This window comes from Gorilla gorilla, chromosome 13 (assembly GCF_029281585.2).
Source record: "Gorilla gorilla gorilla isolate KB3781 chromosome 13, NHGRI_mGorGor1-v2.1_pri, whole genome shotgun sequence".
Lineage (NCBI taxonomy): Eukaryota > Metazoa > Chordata > Mammalia > Primates > Hominidae > Gorilla > Gorilla gorilla.
This window is the reverse complement of record NC_073237.2, coordinates 131,494,565-131,513,208: the sequence shown is the minus strand read 5'-3', so window position 1 is coordinate 131,513,208 and position 18,644 is coordinate 131,494,565. Positions and strand designations below refer to the sequence as shown.

The following is an 18,644-nucleotide window of genomic DNA, read 5'->3' as shown; positions in this document are numbered from 1 at the left end:
CCTGGGGGGCATTAGGTACAGAGCAGTCCAGTCCTGGGGGGTGTTAGATACAGACAGAGCAGTCCAGCCCTGGGGTTGCCCTCTGCAGCAGGGAGGTGACTGCTTCCTGCTCACAGATCTCAATGTGGCCAGCATGGGTTTGTGGGATGGTTTTCCTGCTCTGCATAGTGGGGTGGGCCAGATTGCGGGGAGGTGTGGGAAGGGCACTTGTAGGGGGAGGGTGGTATAAGGGACTCGGCTTGGAGTGTCAATGCATGCTGCAGACAGGCACTCCATGATCCTGAGACCCTTCTGCCTCTGGGGGTGAGAACAGTCTTGTCATCCACACTGAGATGCCAATGACCCCGACGCGGGCAGGTCCCAGAGAGGACAAAGCAGGAAGGGCACGCAGATGGCTGCATGAAGGCCCCGTCCTTCCCCCTGCTATTAAGGGAGTTAATACATGAAAAGAAAGTGCTTTGGACAGCACCTGCACACAGGACACGCTCGCTGTTTTTTTTTGTTTTTTGTTTTGTGAGACAGAGCCTCGCTCTATCACCCAGGCTGGAGTGCAGTAGCACGATCTCAGCTCACTGCAACCTCTGCCTCCGAGGTTCAAGCGATTCTCATGCCTCAGCCTCCGGAGTCGCTGGGATTACAGGTGCACGCCACCACGCCTGGCTAATTTTTGCATTTTTAGAGAGATGGGGTTTCACCATGTTGGCCAGGATGGTCTCAAACTGCTGACTTCAGCTGATCCGCCCGCCTCAGCCTCCCAAAGTGCTGGGATTACAGGTGTGAGCCACTGTGCCCGGGCCTGCTTTCTAAGTGCCTGCCAGCATCACCTTGTTTTCTTCTGTATTATGATCATTACAAAAACATCTGTGGCAGGAGCAAGTTCCTAACTCTGAACATAAGTGGGGTTTTCCAGGTGGGATGTGTAATAAAAGAGTGGTCAGAGTCTTCACAGCTAATTAAATTGTTAGAAAACTTCCAAGCCTCAGCTGTCACAATTTAGAAAACAGAAAAACCTCCCCGAGAAACACCCAACACCAATTGTATCCCGGCTCTGCAGTCTGGCCAGCCCCTCCAGATGGGGGCGGGGGCCACTCCCATGCGAGGCTGGGGGATCAAGACACATGCAACAGGCTCTAGCAAGTCTGCCAGTCCCCCTCCCCTCCCCAGCCATCTTCCTGGAAGGAAGGAGTGTGCCAGAGGCCGTGCCGCCCATGTTTTAAATATAAGAGATTTCGTGGAAATGGTGGCAATGGTGAAGGAGGGAGGCAAAGAGATCAGAAATCAGAGGGGAGAGAGCTGGGTCCATCCCTTCCATCAAACCCGCTCCAGATAAAGCTTAGAGAATCTCACATTTCAAAGGGCCTTTCTCAGTCGGCCCAGGGCAGAGCTGGGTTGTTTGTTTTTAAGTGTTTATTTTCTAAGTGTCCTGCAAACCCCTGAAGGAAGGGGTTGCTGGGTGAGAAATGCCCACTCTGGCAGCCAGAGGTCAGTTTGCAAATCAAGGGACAGCGAAGCCCTGACAGCTTCCCTCCCCCATCGAGAGCCTTCAGAGGGTGCTCGCTTTGGAGGGAGTCTACAAGCCCACGCTGCCTGTATCCAGGGGTCTGGGGCCCAGGGGCCGAGCGAGGCCGGGCCTCACCATCGGTCGGGCAGCCACCCTCACTTCCCCATTTTTCAAAGGGGTTCGAACATAAAACCCAGCTCCCCAGATAAAGGCAAATATGATGCCTGTTTCTCTCTCCTCTTCTGAGGTTTCACCGAGGGGGGAAAAGCCTGGGAAAAAAGAACATGGCCTCTTTCCTAAATCAAAAGGAACATGAGTCTCCATCAGCCATGAAAGGAATGGCAAATGAAATACAAATGAGATGTCATTAAAACAAGAAAGGCCTAATGAATTCTCTTCCTGAAGCAGATGCAAGGACCGGAAAAGTCAGGGCTGGGTTTCAGCTCCAGAGAAATGGACTTGGGGCACCAGCCCAGCCCAGCCCAGCCCACTGGGCCGGGGAGGAGGCCTTGAAGGGGTCTACAGCCATGTCATGGGATACCATCAACCTCATGTCACTCCCTGGCCCATGATCTACAGCTCTGGATTAGCATAGAGGCCTGGGTCCCTCCTGAAAGTCTTCCAGGAACAAACGCCCCCAGGCACCAAGCTGCCCAGTCCACAGGCCCTGGAGGGTGGGCGTGGCTTGTACCCATGTCTGGGGCCCACCAGGTGTCCGAGAGCGCCCTTGCCCAAATGACCCCCTATGACATAAGGGGACACTCACCCGGTTATCGCCTTCAGGGGCGAGAGGGTCTGTCATCCAGGATCCGAACCTCGAGCCGGAGGTCTTGACAGTCACGGGGTCACTGATGCCCGTCAACTTCCCGCAAGCTGGAAAAGAGCACGCAGGTCAGGAGAGGGAGGGCGGGGGCCCTGGCCCGCGGTGGTCACCCTGACCCCGACTGCCCAGAGCACACGTGCCATGTGGCGGCTTCTCCTCTTGCCCTCGGGGTCTGGGGTGCTGTGGAAAGCTGCTCACGCCCTTGTTTTCACAGACAACTCCCCCAGTCTCGGAAAAGCCACCTCCTCCCCAAAACAGAGCAGCTGTGGCCAGGATAGCAGGGAAGAGCCGTGGGCAGACGGCCGCCCTCCCAGGCTTCACGCCTCCTCAGCCTGCTGGACCCATGGCCTGGGGATGGGGGTGCTGGAGCAGCACCTCTAGGAGAGGGGGTCAGCTTTGCCAAGACTCAATTTTCCTCTCTTGGAAATGGGAACGCAGCGGCTCCACCCCCAAGGGCATTAGAGGTCATGCCCTGACAGCCCAGCCCGCGTGGGGCACAGTCAGGCCCAGTGTGAGACACTGCATCCAGGCAGGCCCTGTCCCACGATGGAGCAGCAGCACCACCAGCTGCTCCGGAACTGACCCGGGACAAAGGCCACAGCTGCCTTCCCGCAGGAAGAGCCTGCACGCTTCTCCCACAGGCGTGAGCCGGTTGCTTCTGCCGGTGGGAGGAGCCCAGGCTGGAGCGCACCAGGGCGGATGGGATCCTGGATGTGACCTCAGCAGCCCTCCCGTCTCACAGAGGACCATGGAGGTGAGGAGGGACACACCCGGGCCACCCGGTGATTTGGGCTGAGGCTGGAGCCCCCCACACCCCCGAGGGCTCAGGGCGGCTTCCACACCCACTGCACAGGAACAGAACTCCTCCTGCCCGGAGGCCGGTGTGTCTGCGCAGCCACGCAGCTCTTCCGGAATGCACGAGCCTCGGCCGCCCTCTGAAGGGCCAAACGCTCCTGATTCTAACAGGGACCCTGGATGGGAAGTGGGTGGCTTTCCTGGGGAGGGTAGAGGAAGGGCCCCTCCGCCACAAGCCCCCGCACCCTTCCCTGTCCCTCCTGGCCAAGCCCGCCAGGGTGCGTGGCACCCTCGGTGGGCTTGCACGAGCACACGAGTTCAGAGGCCATCCACGTGTGGGGGAAGACTGCGGGTGAGTGCGCCCGGACCTCGACTCAGCCAGGATAATCCCGTCGGCAAGCAGGGTGGGGCAGGCTCCAGGCTGGTCCCCGGGAGGACGCGGCCCGGCCACTCCCATGCTCAGCGCGGGTCTCAGGGTGCCTCCCACTCTCTCCCAACTGGAAGTGGCCTGTTACTGGCATCACACAAGACCAGAAAGAGGAACGCTCCCGGCCCCGCCGGTGTGGAGGCTTCTCCGATTCTGTGGGTTGGCGGGAGAGCGTGCATCCGGGCACCAGGGGCTTTCAGAGGGACGAGGAGCCCACTGCCCACAGAAAAAGACTGGGTTTGCCCCCAAATTCCCATCGAGTCGGGCTGCATTGCTCCAAGGCCCCGGCAACCTGGCTCCCGGGCTGCCGCCTCTGCCCCGATTGGAAGAAGAAATGTCACAGCCCTTCCCTCCCTTCCTCCTCCGTGCTTAGTCCCTCATTCCTACTTTCAGGAGGAATTATGTGCTTTCCCAAGTAAATATTGTCCCCTCATGGCTGCAGGCTTCCCGGCAGTGGGGCCGGGTGAGAGGCTGCCAGGGTCTTCTCGGCCGTGGTCCACACGGGCTCTGGGCCAGGCCATGCTCCCCATCTGTGGGAGGAGAAGCAGCAGAAGAAAGGGACGGAGAGGAGATGGCCACAGCTGACCGGCGTCTATGGGGATGAGAAGTAAGAAGATGTGGGGGGTCTGAGAAGTCTCACAAGAGACTCCTCTTCCAGGAGAGCCCGGCCCAGATTTTCACCCCAGTGCAACTCGCTGGCGGAGAGGGGGAGCTCAGGGCGGCTTCACTAAGGCCCTGGAGGAGCAGGAGGCAGGAGGTGGGAGGCAGGAGCCATGGCTGGGCTCACCCTCCGGCTGCTGGGGGGCCCTGGGCTTCGGGGGAGACAGCAGCTCCCTCTGCACTGGGTGGGTGCTGGGAGAAGCCCTTCACAGCCCCTCTGCAGCCCTCCCTGCCATCCAGAGGCTGGTGTCCCCTAAGACAGTGCTTTGGCCCTGTGAACATCCCATGAGGACTCTCCACGCCGTGGTTCTGTTAGTTGTCCGGAAGGAGAAGCCTAGAGGAGTGGCGGCCCCATGCTGGGTTTCCATCCAGCAGCGCACACGGGCTCTGGCCACTTCAGCCTCCTCAGTCAACACGCGGGGCCTTCCGTGATGCTGGCCCACACTAATGCCCGGAAACACACCCGCAGCAGACTCATCCCAGTCGCATGACCTACCGGAAGGAGACCAGGTGTCTGCCCTCCACCTTGCGGGCAGCTGGCAGAGGCCAGAGGCAGCAAGTCAGTGCCGGGCTCCTCTCCGCCGCCTGGCCAGAGCCCCGCCCTGCTGGTTCACGCAGCTTTGCTCCAGCTGTCCCTCCACCTGGTGTGCCGGCCCCAGCCCCACCTTCCCACCTACCTTCACTGGCTTGCCCCAAACTGACACCTCTGCCCTAAAGACGTGCCCCTCCTTCACTCTGCCTGGTCTGCCTGTCCTCACTGAAGCCAGAGCCAGCTTCCCACCGTACATCTCATGGGGCTGCCAAGGAATGTCTGGGTCTTACTGCCCCAGGGAAGAAGCTTCCTGCACTCACTCTGTTTCCTCCAAAACTCAGCCTGGGGATTTGTATGGAATGAATTAATGAATGAACGAATGACTCATTGCTCAGAAAAGCCTCCTAAGTCGAAGGCTTCACTCTCTGTCTCAGTGAAGGAGGGAGGGTGACCCTCTTCCCTGGGGGCTGCTGTGTACTCCCTCTCCTTCTCTATAGATGGGCTAATAACAACAGTGCCCCCTCGGAAGGCTGCTGTGAGAATTAGGGCAGGGACCACCAGAGAGCTTTTGGGATAGCACCTGCCACAGAGTCAGAGCTCCACAGAGGTCAGGAGGCATCACTGGGGATTCAGCCTGAGGATGTGCAGAAAAGGCGAGCCCAGGTGGACGTGGTCTTCACCCCTCCCACTTCATCCCGCCCACCCTGGACCTTGCAGTTCTGCTCTCCAGAGGGTGGCTCTTCCCCAGGCCCACCCTGCCCCGGGCCAAGGGCTCCCTCTTCCCTCCTGCATGGGCCCCACTGGCTCAGAGCTGAGCATCACCCTCTCCAGCTCCCTCTTTTAAATGCAAAAGTGACCCCTTGAAATGAGCCTTAAAATCCTGGCTTAGCAAGGGCAGGGAAGGGTGAGGCTGGCTCTGCACCCTGATCTTCCAACTGCTGGCTGTAGGCACAGCTCCCAGGGCCCTTGGGGCTGGAGGCCACCTGCCCTCCTTGAGTCAGGGAGTTATTTTTGGTTCTCCATCCAGACTGCTTCTGCCAAGACCTCAGGAACTGACAGGATCCAAAAAAGCCCATGGCAGAGCCTCAGCAGAATCTTGGCACATGCAGTTCAGGAAAGCGTCCCTCTCCAGTCACGAGCACTCAGGATGCACGCACAAGGAGGGAAGAGGAGGGGAGAGGCAGGAGAGGGCTGGCCGGGCTTCCTGCACTGCTGGAGGCTCAGGAAATGGCCCAAACGGGCTCTCTCTCCTAGGAAGGCCTGGGCTTGGAGGGCCAGCATGCTCAGCTGGAGGGGCAGAGGCCCCCCGAGGGCCCCAGACGGGCTCAGAAGGCAGAGCGCTGTGCAAGGCCGGAGCCTGGACAAGCTGATGCCCCTGCGGATGAGACAACCTGCCTCTTGCTATTCGCAGGAGGCCACTTCTACGCAGCAGCATGGACGATCTCATAGAACAGGCCCGGGGAGATGCCCACTGAGGACCTCAGGCCAGAGACAGAGGGGTCTCTGGGCAACAACGGAGACAGGCCAGGAGGGCTGAGTGCCCTGAAGCAGGCAGATGGGGTTCCTGTCCTGCTGCCTGTCCTCTGAGCCTATCTTCCTTGGTCCCAGCTTTTATCCCCTGCAATCCGGGAAGACTTAAGCTGGAAGAAGTCTGCAAAGCTGGGAACTTGGACAAACCAATGTCCAAAATGCAGATGAAAGAAGCTGAGAACCATGCTGCATCCCCGCCAGGCCTCGAGATCAGACCCAGGGCCTGGGCTGGGGCGGCCACTGAGGAAAGGGTCACGGCAGACCCTCTTCCTCACATGGCAGGAAGGGCGGGCCTCCAGGAGACTCTCACCGCCTGTCATCTGGAGAACTTCCTGGGAGAAGCCCTGGCCGCCTGGGCCCCACTCAGTCAGTGCTTCTGAGCGGCTTTTTAGATTTTGGTTTATTTCCTCCCCTGTCACTCTAGTGGGTTTTCCTTCAGAATCCACCGGCAAGGGCTTAACTCTCTATCCTTGAACGCACCATGTGTGCCGGTGACAGTGGCTCACTGTCTAGCTCCACTCAGGGCCGGGGGCAGGAGAAGACAGACCCTCTCTCTGCCTGGCTGACCTTTTCTCACATCTCAGGGTCAGGGAACAAGAGGGAGGCTTCAGGTTTGTCTCCCCCAGGACAGAGTGTAGGGCATGGTGCCAGAGCCAAGCACCGTGCCCTGCCATCCCGAGCTGGGACGGGGGCCTGCAACTGGACTTGCATCAACCTAGATACCCAGGCAGGCCCAGCTCCCAGCGGCTGACAGGGGACTCTGAAGCTGGAGCCAGCGGGCTTTGTTAAGACGCGTTCCAGTGAAACAAAAAGACTCGACTGACCCTGAAGCCCAGGCTCTGTCTGTGCTTTTGGGTGTCTGGGGGCTTCCTTCTCACCCTTTGGGAAAAAAAAGAAACTAAGGAAGCCTTTAGCACCAGAGTGCCAGGATGGTATATCTGGGAGGAGCCCTTCAAATCAGCTGGCCCCCTCACCCCTCATTTATAGAGCGGACCACGGAGGCCTGAAGCTGACAGGCACATGCCACGCCCCGGGAGCTCCATGGGTAGAGCAGCATTGTGCACTGACCCTCACGCTTCTGGCTTCGCTCAGCTTTGCTGCTGGGGCATCTGCCTCTGCAGGCTCCCCTGGAGAGAGGGCCCCATGCCCAGCTCAGGGGACGAGGCCAGGGGCACGGGGCAGCACTGCCTCTCCCCTTGCCTGGCAACAAGACTTGCTCCAGGGGAACCGGCAAACTGCCTCCCTTCCAGAGGATGCCCGAGAGGAGAGGTTCAGATTCAAGTTTCTGGCTGGGCCATTAGGAAAATCATATAATGCCATCAAAAGAGGGATCTTCAGAATTGGAAACTGAAAGCTGATGGAGCCCTGGTCCTTGTTTTCTCTGTTTCTGAGTATGTTCTGGGCTTGTCAGCAACAGTGACTTGAAGAAGGCAGCAGCAAGGAGAGAACTATCAGGAAGACTTTGGGAGAGCCTCTCCTCCAGGCTTACCGCAGGAAGGGAACCCGGACCCTGTTCACTAGACCATGGAACCTACAGTCACACTTCACACCAGCAGGAACAGCAGGCACACCAAGAAACTGCGGGGTCCGGGACAGGGGAGGAAACTTCCCACTACTGGATGCCACGTCTCACAGAAGCCCTCACCACCCAGGACGGCCGGCAGCGGGTGCCGGCTCCACCTTGCAGAAGGCCAGGCTCCTCAGCAACCTCCCAGCAAGGAAACAGGCTGCCAGGGTGGTCCTGAGATGGGGACCTATTTGCAAGGCTAAAATGAAGCTAAATTAAGCAGCTGCAGGATATTAATTTGGTGCTTAAGTTACTGAGCTTGAATGAAAGCCTGGGAAGAGGGAGGAGGAAGATCAGCAGCTGCTAAATCTATCTGTGTGTCAATCATCTATCAATCAGTCAATCAATCAATCAATCATTTATCTATCTAACTACCTATCCAGTTATCAGTCAGCTATCATCACCTCTCTATCCATCGACCTACCTGCCTACCAGCACCTCCTCTGCCGGGCACAGTGCTGAGCTCAGGATCTGAAGGACTTCCATGAATTACCATTCCGTGAATTACCCCAGAGCTCAGGGACTCCCTGCACCATTTTACAGATGAGGAGGCAGCTGAAACTCGAGAGGGGAAATGCCTTGGGGGAGTCGCACAGCTATCGAGTGGCATTTACTACCTTACAAAACTGCCTCCTCTAACGGGGGAGCTCAGTTTGCTGTGTGTCAAGATTAGCTGGGTGCTGGCTACGGGCAGATGCCAGGGCCCCACCTGCAGACGCTCTGATTCAGCAGCTCCGCCTACGTGTCGCAGCCCTTCCAAAGAAAGAATTAAACGCAGAGGTGAAACCAGGCAGCTGCACTCCAAAGGTGGGAAAAAGAGGGCCTCTGGAGGCCTGTTAACCCTCTCTCTTTACTCCCAAATCAATGGTGTTAGCAGCCCAAGGACAGCCATGTGATCTCTTTCACAAGACCCAAGATTTTAAGCCGCAAGGTAAACTCACCCAGCTACTAAAAATAGGCCAAGCACAGATGGGAAGGCCAGCTCATCCGGGAGGGGTGGTGCCCCCTCGGAAAGGCCCTTGGCTTCTCACTATTTGCAACTTTTTACTCCAAATCCTCACTTTGCTCCCTTGATTCCTTGATTGGAAAATGTGGAGGTTTTCTCTGGGTTTCTCCATGATGTGCCCTGTCTATTCCAGGGAGGGAAGACACTGCTCATGGGGAAATACATAATAACAACAAAAAGACCCCACCACTGGATTCTTCGGAGGCCGAGGGAGACCCCATAAGTGGGAGTGTTTGGAGGTCCTGGAGAGAGGGGCAATGGTGAGGTCACTCAAGGTCATGATGGGTAGCAAGCCGAAGACAGTACCCAAGGGAAATAGTCATATAGCCCCATGATCGTTAATACAGCCCTATCATCGTTAACATTCACACCAACTCCTAGAAAGTCAAACACTCACACCAACTCCTAGAAAGTCAAATTGGGAAGCCATGGTAGAGGCCATCTGGCCCAGACCCCCCTCCTCGGACTGTCTGAGATCACCCAGCCACTGTCATACCAGGGCTGGGCACCATGGAGCACAGAGCTGAAAGAATGCAGTTAGCAGCCCCCGTGGGACACAGCCAGCATGCACACATCAAAACAGATTAGTTCTCTGACTCCAAGCATTTCTTATTGTCTCTGTTTCGGGACTGGGGAATTTAAAGCTTTGTGCGTTCACTGAGGACACCTAGAAGAGCGTTTAAAAATCACCTAAATTGAGAACCTGGGAAACCAAGGGTTTGGCTGACTCTTTTCTTTCCCCTTGAATATTCTCTCTCTTCACCTGACTAACATTAGAGGTTTTTTTTTTAAGTGTTCTTTTTGGATGTTTTAGGTTTATCATAAGGCACTTGGAGTGTGTGTGTGTGGAAGGCAGAGTAGAAATAAAAAGGTAATCCAGTTAGAACATCAGAGAAAGCCTGAGATAAACTTCATAAGGCAAAATCACCCTAAAATTACCCTAAGTTACCCTAAAAAGTAGGTAGTATGAAAACAACAACCTTTGTGTTATTAAACAAAAAACAAAAAACAAAAACAGCTTGGTGAGGATGGATGGCTAATATTTCTTAAGAAAAACTAAAAGTGGAATTGGGATTTGAAATGTGCTATTTAAAAGCAGACTCAGACACTAATGTGTTAATATTTCTCCTAGTAATTAACTGGAAAGTTGATAAGGTGAATAGGTAATCAATCAGAAATAAGAATCCAAATGGGTCACCCCACACTGGGGGTCTTTCTTAGGAAACACACCCGAGGAAGGGGTTCATTTGCTCAGAGTCTCCTCCCCTTCCAGGCTGTGAGCGGGGGCTCCCTCCCGTGCTGTGAATGGCAGCTCTACTGAGATGTGATTGAATTTTGTTCCCTTTTTTATTCAAACTATGCATGATTCAATATTTCAGGAGCTCCACCAGCCCCCGTTCTCAATCCAGAGGAATCTGAGATGTTATTGCCAGCCCTATTAAACTGGTGTCTTCAATGCACACACACATACGATTCACACACACACACACACAATCTGCCAGATGGTATGCTATTTTTTTCCAGATGTGCGACTCAGCGGGGTCTGTGGCCTCTGCACAAGACCCGGCTCTGAATAATGCCCTAGGATGGGTGTAGCCTACGCTCCTCCTTTGCTGTCTCTCAAGATAGCCCTGCCCAGGAGCCCTAATCCAGCCATCACCTCGCGAAGCCAGGCGGGCGCTGTCCACTTCAGCACCACTCCCTAAGCCTGTGCGTGTGCCGGAGGTGGGCAGTGCAGCGCCACGTCCCGCAGGGTACTGGGCCTACCTAGTTTTTGCATGCATGCACGGAGCCTTTCTTCAAGATTGGACACTCTGCTCTGAAGTTCATCGTAGTCATAGGCGCCAATTTCCTCTTGCAGCTCGTTAAGCACTGACGTCAGATTCTGGACCTCCTCTTTAAACTGCAATACCAATTTGGCATCGGCCTTGTACTCTTCCAACACAGGTATCAAAGGCCTAAGTTCATCCATTTTCGCTTTTATCGCCTGCAAGGTTAAAATAAGCTGGTTCAGTGCGATGCATGCAAGAACTCTCACACCCTGCCTTGGCCTGGCTTCTCCCTAGGTGAGGGAAAGTGTGTATATTCCCGCTTTATTTACAGGCTTATTTGTTCTGGTCCAAATGAGTTAGAAGAGCATATTAAACAGTCCTCAGAACACCAGCATATTTGGGAAAGGTCTTTATTGTCAGTTTAGAATGCAACATCTTAAGGTTACATGCTTTGAGTCACATACACGAAGTTTTTTTTTTCTTTCTTTTTCAAAAAATGCATTGACAAGGGTTCAAACTATTCATGAAATGCAGCTACAGTCGCATGCAAAGGAGGATCCTGGTTGTATTCAAGGTTCCTTAGTGAAATGGTGCTAAGTATTGGAAAATAATAGTAAAAATGCATGGTGCAAAAAGCTCTCTGGCTCTCTTTCATGGTTACATGGGAGTGGACTGCTTCTTCAGTCACTGCAGCATTGAAAAAACTCTTTTAAGTTAGCCCTGCAAGTAAGAAAATGAAATACCGTTGAAGAACTAGCTCACTAGCCTGCCTGAAACAGACAGCCATCAGGAAACACATATTTGCATGGTCAGTTAGAAAAATCCCACTGTAATGCTCGAGTTAGTCAAAACAAACGGCTTTAAGAGTTATTGAGATTCCCTCATCACAATTTCTGTTGGAATTTTTTTAATGCGGTTTAGCACAGTATAGGCAAGTGCTTGCTTTTCTTCCCCCAGAGCCACAGCACCCCAAAATTGGAAACTTGGAGAGATGCCTGTGTCAACAACGTTTGCCAAGATGAGCTACCTCCCAGTTGCTGAAGACACCCCCATCGTTACAGGAGTCTGCCGGCCGCAGAGAAGGGAGTGCTGGCTCAGAGACATAAATGCTTTTTGGTTAGACAGGTCAACATCTCTCCTTCCAGAGTAGTTCATGATGACCAGCCAGATGCAAGGACAAAATGTCCACCTGCCTCTGATGAGCACAATCGGCTCATTTCACCTCAACAGGATTGGGCCTGCTATTATTTTATTTATAATATAGATTTATAATTTCATTAGCTTGCCATTTCATCTATTTAATGTATCATTTTTAAAAGAGAATTAGTTCTTGCCTCATGCAGGGAGCACATCAAAGAAAAACATTAGCATAAAAAGGACGGGAAGACAGAGACAGAGCACACCAGCAGTTTCCAGTCAGGCGAGGCTATGTAATTTGACCTGTTCATTTACATCTGGGCTGGATTTCTAATTAAAATGCATGTATACCTTCTTTAAGGTGGCATATAACGTTTCAGTCGAATCGCACTGAGATGGAGTCAACTGTGGGCATCTCTCTACCTGGCTGCACATCTGTATCTATGATTTTAGGTCAAACAAACACCAGTTTTAATGTCCAGAGTTACCCGGAGAAGCAGAACACTTCCCACGAGGTGGAAAGGAGGCTGGCGTCTCTCTCTTTTTTCCCTGCAAGTCTATGGTATGCCTTGTCATGGCTAGATTAGGACAGATGTGAAAACTGCCCTGAGAGATTCCTGCTCCAGAATGGCCCTCATCAATTCAGCTAATCTTTGGCTAATGTGATTTACCTGCAGCAGCTGCAGAATGACAAGGGCCAATAACGATGTCCCTTCCCAGCTAATATTCGACTTGGCTCGGGCAGCGCAGGATCTCAGACCCCTGGCTTCCAAACCACACTGACGGGGGCTTGGGGGCGAGTGTATGCTGCTGCCACCACTCAGGCCGCCCCTGTCAAGGTGGCTTCTGCCAAGCCAGGGCCAGTGGTGGCCTCCCTACTGCCAAGGGCAACAGTCCTTTCAAGGCACAGAACAACCTTTGCTATGCTTCTCCCTGCCCCAAATGACCATTTCTGCAGGGAAAGGGAGAGCATGAAGGGAAAGCATACCCAGCCTCAGAGGAGGAGAAGAAGGAGAGGGAGGAGGAAGAGGAGGATGAAGGGGGGAGGAGGAGGGGGAGGAAGAGGAGAGGGGGAAGGAAGGAGGAAGAGGAAGGGGAAGGAGGAAGGAGGGGCGATGAGGAGGAGAAAGGGGAAGAAGACGGGGGGAGGAATGAGGAGGAGGGGAGAGGGGGAAGAGGAGGGGGAGGAGAAGGAAGAGAAGGGAGAGGAGGAGGAAGGTAAGGGGGAGGAAGAGAAAGGAGGAGGGGGATGAGGAAGAGAAAAGGGAGGAAGAGGAGAGAGAGGAAAGGGGAGGCAGAGGGGCAAGGGGGAAGAGGAGAGGGGAGGAGAGGAAGGGGGAGGAGGAGGAAGGGGAAGAACAGGAGGAGGAGCCGGAGGAGGAAGGAAGGGGGAAGAGAAAGGGAGAAAATAGGGGAGAGGGGGAGGAGGAGGAGGATGAGAGGAGGAGGAGGGGGGAGGGAAGGAGGAGGAGAAGGAGGAGAGAGAGAGGGGTAGAGGAGGAGGAGAGGGGGAGGGGGGAGGAGGAGAGGGGGAGGGGGAGAAGGGAGATGGAGGGGGAGACGAGAAGGAGGAAGAAGAGAGGGAGGTGGAGAGGAGGGCAGGGAAAGAGAAGGAGGAAAGAAGGGAAGGGAGGGGGAAGGAGAAGGAGGAGAAGGAGGGGAAGGAGGAGGAGGAGGAAGAGGAGGGGAAGAGGAGGGAGGGGAAGGAGAAGGAGAGGAGGGAGGGGAGAGGGGGAGGAGGAGAGAAAGGAGGGGAAGGAGGGGAAGGAGAGGAGGAAGAGGAGGAGAGGAGGGAGGGGAAGGAGGGAGGGGAAGGAGGAGGAAGAGGAGGAGGAGAGGAGGGAGGGGAAGAAGGAGGAGGAGGAAGAAGAGAAGGAGGAGAGGAGGGAGGGGAAGGAGGGGAAGGAGAGGAGGAGGAGGAGAAGGGGAGGGAGAGGGGGAGGAACATGCATACCTTAAACTGCCTGGCCAGGTGTTGCTTATGACTCTCCTCCACCTGTTTGAACTTGGACTCCAGTCCTTTCATTTGGTTCTCCATCTTCTCCACGTACTGCAAGTCTCTCTGGGTCCGCCTGTCCAAGACCTCTATGGACTGAGACATGTTCTGCACCTGTCAAAAGGGCAACAGGTTCAGCGAAGCAGCCGCAGTAGGTGCCAGGCGATCTCCTCTGCCTGCTCGCACCGACGTTGCCCTTTCCCACACAGCCAGCACACTGGGAACCAGAAGTGGCCCATGCATTATTTACAAGGTGATCGCCAGCACTCCCCAAACACAGCAAATTGGTTGGGTAAACATTTTCTTTGCCAACCTGTTCTTATCATCAGGGATGCAAATCAGGGGTGTGGGAGACTCAAGTTCCCTTATTCGTTGTAGCTCCAGGCACAGGCTGGGTGATTTCTCTTGATCTCTCTCTCTTTTTTTTTTTTTTTTTGGTAGTGGTGGGTGGGGATTGTTCCTAGTCTTTCTGTTGCAGGACAACATTAGTTAGGCAAGCATAAACACCAGCAGAGAGGAATGGCACTCTTAGGCTGCCCCGCCCCCAGGTATAAATTCTCCTTCCTCCTAAATCTCATTGACTGTCTTGCTGATAAGGTTGATTACTTAAGTGCAGAGTGAAGGAACAAGGGAGCCGCTCTCCCTGACTCTGCATCAAGCTTTTTTCCCTATCTGCTATGCCATCCATCACACCCCACAGTATCATAGGTAGATGACTGCTCTGCAAACATGTACATTCTGAGCATAGAGTCAGGAATCAATCACCCAGCAAATGAAGAATCGCTGTTTTACATCTTTACAGGCAGATCTGAATTGAGTCTAGCCTCAAGATGGAACTTTAATATTCAACAGGATTCCAGGGAGCTTAAAAGAAAAACAGTTTTAGTGCAGCCACCTGCCAGTGCATTTTATTTGCAGGAAACTGGCGTGTGCTTCTGTGCAAATGCATTCGGGGCTGTGGGGAGGCAGGAGGAAGCTGAGGATTGCTGCAGTGGTGTTTGGGTCATTTTCTCAGAATCTAATCCAATTACTAGAGAGGAAGTTACCTCCATGACAGCAAATCTTCACTCCTGACTTTTTTGCTGAATTTGAAAATACTCTCCCTTCTAGGAACAAAACCATTTGGTGATGAGGCTTAGCTTTGCCTGGTCAGTGTGAAAAGAGGACAGTGTGGTTTCTACTTCTTACTATACATCCTCCACCCCGCCAAATAAAGTAAAATATGAGAGAGCAAACCAAGCCTCGTCAGTAGAAGGAAAACCACTATTGCCAATCTCAGTACCCCAAAATGCAAGGAATTTCATATCTTGTTATTAGAATGTAACACACACAAACTCATCTTGAAATTTTAAGTTTGTAAAGTACACGATGGGGTGGCTTTAGCTCCCTCTCACCCCTTCTCTTCCCTGGGAAATGGAAGCATACCTCTAATACCACCTGCCTGATTCCCTTGTTGTCTTCCTCTGTCACTTTGAATAACTACAGCACCTTTTTCAAGAAAAGATGTAAAGTTTGTCTATATTCGTCCTTCAAGGCCCAGCCCAAATGCCACCTCCTCCAGGGAGGCTTCTCTGATGAACTGAGTTAAAACTAGCTGCAAACTATTTGGAAACAACAACGTCACTTTGTTGGCACAATGTCTGCCTAGGAGTGAGCCACACAGCTGTCCCCCCAAAGCTTTCTGGACAGGATGCTCATGGGGGGAGTGACACTGGGTCTCATCCACATCTGTAACCCCTGCACAAAGTCCAGTAAATCTAGTGCACAGGAGTAGCTCCTGCAGCCACATGGCCGGAGGAAGCAACAATACCAATGGCGGCGCCAGTCCAGACCCCTCTCTCCATTCCCCTCCTGGCAAAATCCCCAGGAGTGAAGGCCCACAAGTGCCGAGGAGAAGCTGCTGAGCTCATGCTGGCCTCAGTCAGGAGACCACACACGATGCTGTAGGCTTTTTGCTCCCCAGAGAAGGAATGCTTTTAAAAGATTTCAGAGATTAGACTTTAGATTTAAAAAACAAATTTTAAAGATACCAAGCTCTTCAGCTGCCTTAAAACCAAACAATTACTCTCCTATAGTTCTCCTAACCCTGAATGCACTTTCCTTTCTGGCCATGGACAAGGCACAGGCACAGGTCTGCCTCCAGCTCACAGTCAGTCTAGGATTGCAATCACACACCCATCTCCCAACCCTAGGGAAGGCGGTCCTCTGAGCACAGCCCTTCCTCTGAGCACCTTCATTTTCTTGCCTGCAGGATGTGTCTCTGAGGAGCCAACTGGCAGGCTCAGGGTCACAGAGCTATGGGATGACAGTCTATCCCACACCCTACCCAACGGGGCAGCAGGCATTAAGAAGCGGGAGGGGGGCCAGCAACGCACGAAGACACACCTGGCCTCAAGATAACTAACAGCTAATAATTACCCATCCTTTCCCATGTTCCAGGCACTGCACTGAGTCTGCTGTGTTATTTATCTCATTTGATCTTTACAAAACCCCGGGAAATGAATAAATACTATTTTGAGTCCCATTTTACACATAGGGAGACCAAGGCTCAGAGAAGTTAAGCAACTTGCTTACTGTCACCCAGCCAGGAGGCCTGCCAGTTCAAGCTGGACTGGCTCCAAAGCCTACACTCTCAAACCCAGAGCCAAGTGCTTCTTCAAAGAGAACGGAGCCCGTGCCACACGCCTGCCACTATCTGTGTCCCTACAGTGCTCGACCCTAGCTGCATGGAACTACCTGGTGAGGCTTCCAGGGCTGTACATGCCTGGGTTCCCCACAGGGACCCCAGGGCAACAGAAATCAGAGACTCTGGAGGTGGGGCCTGGGACTCAGTACCTTGCAGCCTCACCAGGTGGGTTAAAGGTGAAGCCAGGGCACAGAAACACCGACCTGGCTGGAATATGCTCAGCTGTGACCCAGCCCTATCAACAGGGCAAATGGGCTGAGGTTTCTGGAGCATCCTGTCCTGCTTCTGCCCATGAAGATAAAGCAAGAAAAGAAAAGAGAAAGAGGAAAGAAAGAAAATAGCACACAGGCCAGGGTGTGCGGGGGAGCTGAGGACGGAGCAGCGCTGCCTCCTGCTAAAATGCACAGTGCATTAAGGAGCAAGGGCCCTCTTTCATAGCAAATGGCTCATGCCCTCTGAAAATAGAGTGCCCGCTATGGTATCAAATGGGGCTTTAAATTTTTAAGCAGTAATGCTGTGGCACGCACAGGCAGGAAGGAACATTCCAGGGCCTGCAGTCCCAGGGGCTCATGGAGCATTCTGGAATCCATTTCCCAACTCTCTGCTCTCCCCGCAAATGCCTCCTCCCTGGGCTCAGGGCTCTGTTCTCCCCTCCTGACTCTTGCCGGCCCCCACAGCCCAGAGGCCCCTCCAAGTGCCGCCTCCCCCGTCTAAGCTTCTGAATAATTAAAGGCTCAATTAGGCTTTGGTCTAGTTTGGTGTTAATAAATGTTGGTGGAATGTTAAATGCATCTTACTTTAATTCTTTTAAAATGATTTACTCAGGTGGCTAAAGAAAAAACAAATTCTATTCCTTCAAGGTGAGCATGCTTTACGAACTAGGCCAGTTGCCCTGGGTACCATGATGCATCCTTCTTGCCCAAGAAACAAGGGTCCTGTGGCCATTCCAGACAGGGACTGGGACACAGAACAGACAGTGACTCGGACCTTTCAAGGCCCGTCAGAGCTGGGTGGGCGCTCGAAACCTCTAGCCCACCCTCCCCCTCCCCAAGAAAGGGGACTTGCTTTGTCTCGAGCTTCCTGAGGGTTTGTGGTTCAGCACCAGGAATGTGGACCCGAGTGGGGGCAATGCTGTCCTCTCACCAGGCTGCTCCCGCCTTCCCCAACGAGGTGGGCAGTGACAGCACCATCTGTCCCCCCAGCATGGAGCCAACCCTGAGTCACAGAGGCCCCCCACCCCTCACAGGCCTCCTGCCATACTCCTGAGCTGACGCCCATTCCAGAAAGTCCAAGGCCAACCTGCAGGAAGAGTCACGGCTTTACTATTGTGTGTGTGTGTGACTGTGTGACTATGTGTGAGTGTGTGTGACTGTGTGAGTGTGTGTGACTATGTGTGAGTGTATGTGTGACTGTGTGTGTTGTGTGACTATGTGTGAGTGTGTGTGACTGTGTGAGTGTGTGTGACTGTGTGACTATGTGTGAGTGTGTGACTGTGTGTGTGACTATGTGTGACTGTATGTGTGAGTGTGTGTGACTATGTGTGTGTGAGTGTGTGTGACTGTGTGTGTGACTATGTGTGAGTGTGTGTGACTGTATGTGTGACTGTGAGTGTGTGTGTGACTGTGTGTGTGTGACTATGTGTGAGTGTGTGTGTGACTGTGTGTGTTGTGTGACTATGTGTGAGTGTGTGTGACTGTGTGAGTGTGTGTGACTGTGTGACTATGTGTGAGTGTGTGACTGTGTGTGTGACTATGTGTGACTGTATGTGTGAGTGTGTGTGACTATGTGTGTGTGTGTGACTGTGTGTGTGTGACTATGTGTGAGTGTGTGTGTGACTGTATGTGTGACTGTGAGTGTGTGTGTGACTGTGTGTGTGTGACTATGTGTGAGTGTGTATGTGTGAGTGTGCGTGTGTGTGGTGTGACCCCACTCCCTCAGGGTGGGAAAGTTCCCTGCCCATAGGCACTACATGCAAATGCCCCTTTCTTCTGGGGAATCAATGGGTGGAACAGAAGGGCCCACCATTCCTCCTTGTTCCCTTGGTAACTCTCCTATGGGGCCCCCAGAACCTAGGTTAACCACAGAATACGGGGTCCTTGGGTGGAATGTGCCAAAAGGCTGGTGGGCTGTGCCCATTAGGAGAAGGCCCCCTGACTAAAGTGGGGAGTGGAGGAGAATGAACCAGGTGATGAGCTCGGCCATGTGGGTCCGA

General features: G+C 53.6%; 1 protein-coding gene across 1 annotated transcript in view; it reads right to left on the bottom strand.

Annotated features, from left to right (window-relative positions):
* LOC101131736 (noelin) overlaps positions 1 to 18,644 on the bottom strand; it is a 34,582-nt gene that overhangs the window by 12,440 nt on the left and 3,498 nt on the right. Inside the window, exons 3-5 of the mRNA XM_031014268.3 lie at positions 13,705 to 13,860; positions 10,609 to 10,828; positions 2,268 to 2,374 (exon numbers count right to left, since the gene is read on the bottom strand). Of these exons, the coding sequence (XP_030870128.1) occupies positions 2,268 to 2,374; positions 10,609 to 10,828; positions 13,705 to 13,860 (483 nt within the window). The remainder of the gene's footprint in view (positions 1 to 2,267; positions 2,375 to 10,608; positions 10,829 to 13,704; positions 13,861 to 18,644) is intronic.